Raw genomic sequence first — 8,494 nt, 5'->3', positions numbered from 1 at the left:
TTTCCGAGTATCATTGCCTGGGTGTGTGTGGAGGACACAGGTAGACTTGAGCCCCTGATGCAAGCCATCAATGCTGGCTTGACTGCTGGACCACACAGATATGATGTTATTACTGGATATTTCGAGTCTGCTGGACCAGAACGGAAAATAAATGAGCTGCATTGTAATGTAGATGACATTGTCCCAACATCTGCCCTTCCTGGTGTCTCTTAGTGCATATTGATATTTGGCACGGGGTGGGCACATCCATCATGCCCTCAGTCTGATGCTGACTTCCACCCGAAGGACAGGGAAAGAGCCTAGAAATTGAAACTCCCATGCAAACCTCACACATGATAAAAAAAACATTTTGAGCTGGTTCATGGGCTCAGTGACCTGAACCCAGCTGAAGGTGCAGTCCTTTCAGAGCAAACCAAACACAGCATCTCAGTAAAATCCTCTGGGTTGAGCACATCTCTGTTGAACAGCAAGGTACAGCATTGAGCAAACCTGGTCCAGATGCTTACAAAGCCTGATGTACTATGTCTATCCACCACATGAAGGACAGCAGAGGCTGAAGTCTCATTCCTGGGGTCCAGGTGCTTTGGCAGGGAGAGAACTTACGAGCCTGTCTGGATCTTCTACTTCTCAAAATCCATCAGTCTCCAGGACTGGTGCTTTCCACTCAAGATCCCTCTCCAAAACAGCTGTAAGGACCTTCTCCCTGACAGAGGCCATGTACAAGCAGGATGTGGAGCAGTGAAATCTAGCTGTCAGTACCTGGGTCAGGTCTGATCTGCCACGACGTGCCCAGATAGGTTGTCTTGTGAGGGACAGCCTTTCCTGGAGTTTCAGGCAGGTTTCAGCCACGAGGTGCTAAGATGGAAGCAATGCCTAATATTTAGGCTGTCAGCTCTTTTGTGATTTTGTTCCCTTGCTAAGTCCATTTTTGGCTAGCAGAGAAAGAGATTGGGAGGAGCCGCATAGGATGTTCCACAGATTCTTTATTTCATCTATGAAGGGCTCTGAGGGCAGTAAATCCACTGGGTGGGGTACAAAGAGGGTATTTGTAGGGTCAGGGAGTCTTGGAATCAGAACAATAATAAAGGGGATTCTATTACTAACCAATCTACAAGAGATTTTAGGTAAAAGAGAACCAATTATCTAAGGGAAAAATGGACCACTAGAATTACAGAAAGATAAAACAGGGGTTTACAGAGGGGTGAACTATTTCTTGGTATTAGTCATTCTAAGTAAACAATTTCTTACCTAAGGAATTCTGTTCCATGGGGCCCTCTCTTGAGGGTTTGCCTTTTCTCTAGAGATGGTCTCTGCTCCCTCCACAGTGAACGCCTGAAGACAGGCCAAGGGGGGGGGGGGGCAAAAGGAAAAACAACCTTTATTTCCACTGGCATGGGAGATGAAGGGGGCAGGAAATAGTTGAGGAAAACCTAGAAGACTGGCTTTCCCCTTGTCCTAGGGTGATGTTATGGTGTTTGTATCTCCAATCGTGTGTTCTGATTATGTTTGGTATTATGTCCTCTGCTTTCAGGACTGACTCTGAAAGTGAAGCTTTGTTTTGTCTTATTATCAGCCGGCTCACCTCCCCCATGGTCTATGTTTAGGAGAGGTTTTAGCTCTGCTTGCCTGCTTGCTTGCCTGCTTGCTCGCTTCTGCCTCTTTTTCTTTTCTTTGCTTTGCCCTTGCTTTTGCTTATTAGTTAGTTCAGCTAGGCAGTCCAACTTTTTCCCTGGACTGTTTTCTTTTTCCACCTCGTCCCCTCCCTCTCCTGGATACCATCTGAACCTGTTCTGGACGGGGACCTGGGAAACCCCAAGAAACACCGGGAGTCTACATTCTATCACCTGCAGCAGTCATCCCCAGCGCCGGAGACTGATAACTGTGTGACCACTCGCCGGAGAGACTGAGTTTGTCATCCCTTCAGAACGGTGAAAGAGTTTTTTTGTCAGCTGGTGTTGTTTTTTCCCTGTGCTGGGGAGTGTTTTGCTTGTTAAATAAACAGTTTTTTTTCCCCACTCTTCTCTGAGGAAATTCTTCCCGAACCCGGTGGGGGGGGGGGGGGGGGGGAGGAGTCGTGGGGTTTGCTGTCTGGGGGCTCCTTCCGGAGGTTTTCCCCCAAATTTGCCCTAAACCAGGACAAATATTTTGAAGAAAATGTCTCATCTGCAGCATCTTCATCCTCTGGCTCTCTCACCACCAGCTTCTCATTTTCTGAGTCCACCTCTTCCTCCTCTGCATGGCTGGAAAGTGCTGCGTGGCCACTCGTGTCCTCTGCTTGTCCTGTGTGCCCGAGGCTGGATCCAGGCGAGGCACCCAACGGTGGTATCTTGCTCTCCGCATCCTCCCGGTGCCCGGGCTGCCGGGGTTCCTCGGGCGGCTGCCTGGGGATGCTCTCGGCCGCCGGGGGGCTGGGCAGATGAGACATTTTCTTCAAAATATTTGTCCTGGTTTAGGGCAAATTTGGGGGAAAACCTCCGGAAGGAGCCCCCAGACAGCAAACCCCACGACTCCTCCCCCCCCCCCCCCCCCCCCCCCACCGGGTTCGGGAAGAATTTCCTCAGAGAAGAGTGGGGAAAAAAACCTGTTTATTTAACAAGCAAAACACTCCCCAGCACAGGGAAAAAACAACACCAGCTGACAAAAAAACTCTTTCACCGTTCTGAAGGGATGACAAACTCAGTCTCTCCGGCGAGTGGTCACACAGTTATCAGTCTCCGGCGCTGGGGATGACTGCTGCAGGTGATAGAATGTAGACTCCCGGTGTTTCTTGGGGTTTCCCAGGTCCCCGTCCAGAACAGGTTCAGATGGTATCCAGGAGAGGGAGGGGACGAGGTGGAAAAAGAAAACAGTCCAGGGAAAAAGTTGGACTGCCTAGCTGAACTAACTAATAAGCAAAAGCAAGGGCAAAGCAAAGAAAAGAAAAAGAGGCAGAAGCGAGCAAGCAGGCAAGCAAGCAGGCAAGCAGAGCTAAAACCTCTCCTAAACATAGACCATGGGGGAGGTGAGCCGGCTGATAATAAGACAAAACAAAGCTTCACTTTCAGAGTCAGTCCTGAAAGCAGAGGACATAATACCAAACATAATCAGAACACACGATTGGAGATACAAACACCATAACATCACCCTAGGACACCCCTCTTCTCAGATTTTCCTCCTTGCCTGGTGGCATGGACCACTCATGTCCCAGCACAGAGCAAAAGCTTGGCCTCCCCCAGTACTTCAGGGACTGGGACAGAGCCAAATGGGAGCTGCGTCCACAGCATGCGTGTTCTTTCAAGTTGAAATTATGAGAAACAGGAGTAATAAGAAAAATAACCCCAGCAGATTTTGGCCAGCCAGCCCCTCCAGACTTGGTTTGATGGGATGCAACCATGTCAAGGACCCCAAAGCCACATTCACCACACCAGCCCAATGGAGACCAAAGCTCGTGATGACCCTGTCTGGGTGCTACCCACACCAGAACTGTTCCACACAGGACTGGGGTGGGTGCCCCCACCACCAATCCCATGTGGTACCCACTTAGAGTAGCATCTCTCCTACCTGCCTTATCTCTGCCACTAAAAAAGCCACTTGGCACAGCCTGGGAACAAGTGTACATTTTTATTTTTTAATGGAACATAAGCTCCTTTAGAAAAAACATTCATCTGGTTGATAACACCCATAGAAAAATCCAGAAATTTCATGATCTTTTTTTTTTAATTTAGCATTTGTTATTTGTATTTATATTAAAGCAAAGTGCATCTTTCTTATTTTTTTCTCATTTATACACATTGCACAATACATAAATAATGGTGCTTATAAAATGTCTTTATATTTACAAGTAATAATATATTTATATATAACATAAAATGCATTTTTTTCTTTAATAAATCTCAGGGGGTTTTAAGGAGTCTTTTTTTTGTGTGTATTTCCAAAGCACTACAGTGATAAAGTTCCAATGAGAATGTTCTCTTGTTCATTTAAACCTTTATATATAGAAAAATAGCTTATGTTAAGGTCTAAACATGCTCATTGAGCTTAGAACAGTGTAAAAGTATCATACTCATGTATGAATTCAAGAAAAAATGAGAGCACAACTGCATTTTCAAATTGGATGGTACTGGGATAACCTGATCTAAGTTACAACAGACCAACTATTGTGAACACTTTTTCTTTTGTCTTCTCGTTTGTTTTTAATTTGTTTTGTTGGTTTTGCTTTGTTTTGGTTTTTTTTAGGCTTAGGCTTCTGTTGCTTTACATCTTAGCTCAAATTATAAAGCATGGTCCATGCAAGAGGTTTCTCTGCTGTTATTTTCTCCCCTTGCATCAATTCATGACCATAAAAAAATTTTAAAAAGCAGTGGAAGAATGAACACAGTGACAAGATGTCAACTCAGCAACAAGAAAAATAAAATAAAAATTAAAAAAGATGGGTAAAGACCTGTTTGGGAAGATTTTGCACCATCCTTTGGCAGCAATGTGGGGTTAGCACTGATGGGGAAGGGGTCTCGGTGTCACCATCACCAGGGATGGGAAGGTGGTGCATAAAAAATACAGGTATCATGTTGTTTTATCCAGGAGAAGGAACTGTAACATATAGCAAGTGGCTTCCAAATCCATTGATCACATAGGATAATCCTTTCAGAGGTATGAAATAATTATCATATGCAATCCACATATCCACCCTCCCCCTCCCACACCCTTTTCTCACCCTTCTGACTTATTGGTCATTTACACTTTTAAAAAATAGGTTTATCAAACTACCCCAAAGCACAAAAAAAATCTTTCCAAAGGTTTTTCTCAAAACAAATGGAGGAGACATACAAACTAAACAAAACAAAACAAAAAAGTTTGCATGAAAAGCAAGCACTCGGAAATATTAGCAGCAAAGTAATATAAATGCCATGAGTCCACTCTGTCTTGAGTCATTGGTTATTAAAAATAACCTCCAACCAGCATGGGCAACTGCTGATGAACTGTCTAGTGTAGCATTGGCCCCAGCCTTTCACAAAGCTGATCTGAACAGTAAATCCTGTCCATGGCTGCTGCATGAACTCATGGTCATTGGGTCTCTGCAAGCTGTACGCCTTCTCATAGTCAAAAGCCTTTATGGAAAAACCTGGAAACACTTTGTGAACCAGCAACACCCTGGAGTCGGGGTTGTCCAGTGTGGCCGACTTGATGAAGATGGGGTAACTGCTGCGGTTGTACACCCACACGCCGTCCACTTCCCTGGTGAGCTGGATGCCGTAGCCGATCTTGCTGCGCACCTTCTGCACCAGCTGGCTTTTGTTGTCTGAGTTGAGCTGTCCGAGGCAGAAACCATTCCCCTGAGGTAGATCATAGAAGATATCCAGGGAGGGCTCTTGGACAGAGTACAGCCGACCCACGCGTGTCTTCTCTTCCCAGTATGCCACCACACACCAATGTGACCGATCCTCTGGCTCCTGAAGAACTTGGGAATCTACAGAATGGGAGGAAAAAAAGGAAGAAAAAGAGAAATTTAGCACCATAAGGGGTAATACAACCCAAAAGTGACACAATGCTGGCAGGTCATTGCCTGCCAATGTGTTCATGAAGCTCTCCACGCACACACCAATGCCCATGGCACATCCACCATTTCCAAAAGCAATGTTATTAGGACCATTTAAGTTGACCCAGATTTGAGGAATTCCTGTGCTATTTCAGCACCCAATTCTAGTTAGAATTATGAGTCCTAAATCACCATGTCCACCTTCAAAAGTGGCTCGAGACCCACCAGCAGCATCCACAGTGCAGTCACCCTCACTCAAACCATCACTAGGACCACCTTCAGTGGCAATAGGAGAGATGCTCGAGCCAGCTGCATTTACCAAGACCGAACACCCTAAATGTCCTTATTTTCACCCACCAGAAAGTGGATCCATTTCCATAAATAACTATCTACTGGACACAGATGCTGAGAAAAAAATGAGGTACTGTTAAGAAAACCACATTGAAGGTCACCCCATGGGACCAGAGGGGGCAAGGACTCATCTACTCTAGTTCACAGGGTTTTTCCCTACCTGTAGGCAGAGTCTGGATGATGGAGAGGATGGAGACATTGGATGGCACCCCAACTTGTGGGAAGCACTGAGAGATGGTGGGGACCAAAAATCTCATACTTGTTAACAAAAATAATGGCCTAACCCCCCCGAAATTCATTCACGTAGCCTGTTTTTTTTTTACTTCCTTGCATATATCTATCCTGTGAAAGCAGCAGGGATACAATGTAGCAGGAAAAAGCAAAGTGGGGGGGGGCTGCGAAATGTGAAAGGCCCCTTTTCCTCATGGAGGATCCCTAGCAGCCTGGCACTGCTCAGCAGGTAATTAGTTCCAGCCTTGGTAGTCATGTTAAGATGTGGGAACTATTAATCTCTGTAATTGCATTAAAAAAAAAAAATCAAGCTTGGTATGTGAGTCAGTGCTACCAAAATAATCCCCTGCAGCATGGAAGCAGATATGGGAATGGGAATAGTGGCTGACCCAGCACCCCAAAGCTCTTTCATTGGACCCTCAAACCCCTCTGCCCAGCATAAGCAATGGCAGCGACATGTTGTGTCTCAAACCCTCCACTGTGCTTTTAAGAGAAAAAAAACAAAACCCAGCCACACACTTTTAATTTCCTCATTTCTATCCCAGTGGGGAAAATATTTCTACAGTTGCTGGAGGCAGCTACTAAAAATGGGCCTGGCTGTGTATGTCCCAAAATAGGGACTCTCACTCCCAGGTGAAAGTGAGGATGGGAGTTTCGGCAGCAGGGAGATGGTCCCTGGGACAGCATTCATCAAGATGCACCCCAGTTTGTCCTTCCACCTCCCTTTTTCAGACCCTCCCAAGACTTCGTTTCCAATAATTTTATATCCTGCTGAAACCTGGCACCACACAAGGGAATGAAGGGGGATAAGGTGGGTGGTTTGAGTTACCTCTCCCCTAACCCAAATGGGGTGCCCCTAGTTGGTCAAGAAACATCCCCAGGATAGTTTTTTCCTCCATCCATTAGGGAGGGTAATGCTCAGGAGATAGAGGAATTTGGGGGGATGCCCCTCAGTCCATGGGGGGGATGCTCCTGGATACAGGGGGAGAATGCTCCTTTATCCATCCTCGTGTCGACCACCCATCACTTCCCTCCCGCCAACTGCCTGCCAGTGATGCTCAGAGCTTTTGAGGTTTTGTTTTACAACAGTTGAGGGAATTTTGGAGCAACACATTGAACATACTGAAATTCTTATAGTTTTTTATTTATTTGGACATAAAATGATCCTTTTCAGGAGGCAGCAGGGGGGAAAAAGGCCTTTTTCACTTGATACTTGTGCTTGCATTAGTGAAGACCACTTAACAAATAGCTCATTGCTGCTTACGAAGAGTTATTTAATTGTCAGGACATTAAAAAAACAAACAAAACCCCAAACAGCCAACTGCCTTGGCAATGAATGAACAGACCTTTATAGAGGGCTGAAAGTTCATGAATGAATCCCGCTAGGTTTTTCAATGATATGGGGTGACCAGACCTCAAGGACGAGTCTTAGGTAATCCAGGATATTTTTTTTAGGAGACAATACCACCACACCATATAAATATGCCAGACCCTCTTTCATTTGTGGACTTTGGCTGTTGACTGGATGTCTAGTCAAAAAGACATGAGAATATAAGGGTTGAGCTTGGATAAGTAGGCTCAGACCTCCTTGCCACCAAAGCCACTTTTCATGGTTGTTGGGACCCCAGCAGAGCCTCCCTGCTCCCACCTGCCTCCCTGATTCTGGCATCCACTGGGAAAAGAGGTGGGAACAGCCAGTAGCATCATTTGGGCAGCAGAGGCAGGAAAAAATGATGCAGACATGCTGCCTACAGTGATGGACAATTTTTTTCCCCAAAAGGCTTTTTTTTTGGCAATGAGCATGGATCTGGGCAAATGAAGCAAATAGATGGATTTTGCCCCAAAACACCCCACTGTGCTCATCCTGCACAACCTGGAGTCATGGCAGCGACCCACTATCCAGCTCCCATCTCTGTCTGCTGCCAGCTCACACAAAAAACCCAGATCCCAGGAAATTCGCAGACGTATCACCCAATGCTTTGGGATTCTTGTTTGATTTATAAGCATTGTGCTTTACAAGCTCCTTGGAGCAAACATATCCCTTTCTAAATGCTCGGAAAACTCCCAGCAAACTGGGAGTGTTCCCATATTCCAGCAAACTGATAATGTTTAATGCTAGAAACATCTGCACTATTATTTCATCTTTAATCATCCCTCCATTTGCTGCTATCACTAGGTTATTAGGATTTTCCATGGTTTCACAGAATCACAGAATCAATTAGGTTGGAAAAGACCTCTGAGATTGAGTCCAACCTATAACCGAACACCATCACGTCAACTAGACCATGGCACTAAGTGCCATGTCCAGTCTTTCCTTAAACACTTCCAAGGATATTGACTCCACCACCTCCCTGGACAGCCCATTCCAATACCTATCACCCTTACTGTGAAGAATTTCTT

General features: G+C 45.6%; 1 protein-coding gene across 2 annotated transcripts in view; it reads right to left on the bottom strand.

Moving 5' to 3' along the window:
* Nucleotides 1–2,984: 2,984 nt before the first annotated feature.
* The window catches only part of LOC148220340 (SMAD family member 7-like), a 42,497-nt gene continuing 36,987 nt past the window's right edge, over nt 2,985–8,494 (bottom strand). The window contains exon 5 of one of the 2 annotated variants that reach the window (XM_088155611.1): nt 2,985–5,443. In XM_088155611.1, coding sequence (XP_088011737.1) covers nt 4,905–5,443 — 539 coding nt within the window. In that variant the 3' untranslated portion in view covers nt 2,985–4,904. The remainder of the gene's footprint in view (nt 5,444–8,494) is intronic. The other variant, XM_088155610.1, reaches the window with a different exon arrangement.

This window comes from Sturnus vulgaris, chromosome W (genome assembly GCF_052056855.1).
Source record: "Sturnus vulgaris isolate bStuVul1 chromosome W, bStuVul1.hap1, whole genome shotgun sequence".
Taxonomy (NCBI): domain Eukaryota; kingdom Metazoa; phylum Chordata; class Aves; order Passeriformes; family Sturnidae; genus Sturnus; species Sturnus vulgaris.
The sequence above is the reverse complement of the archived record's forward strand: the minus strand, read 5'-3'. Positions and strand labels throughout refer to the sequence as shown.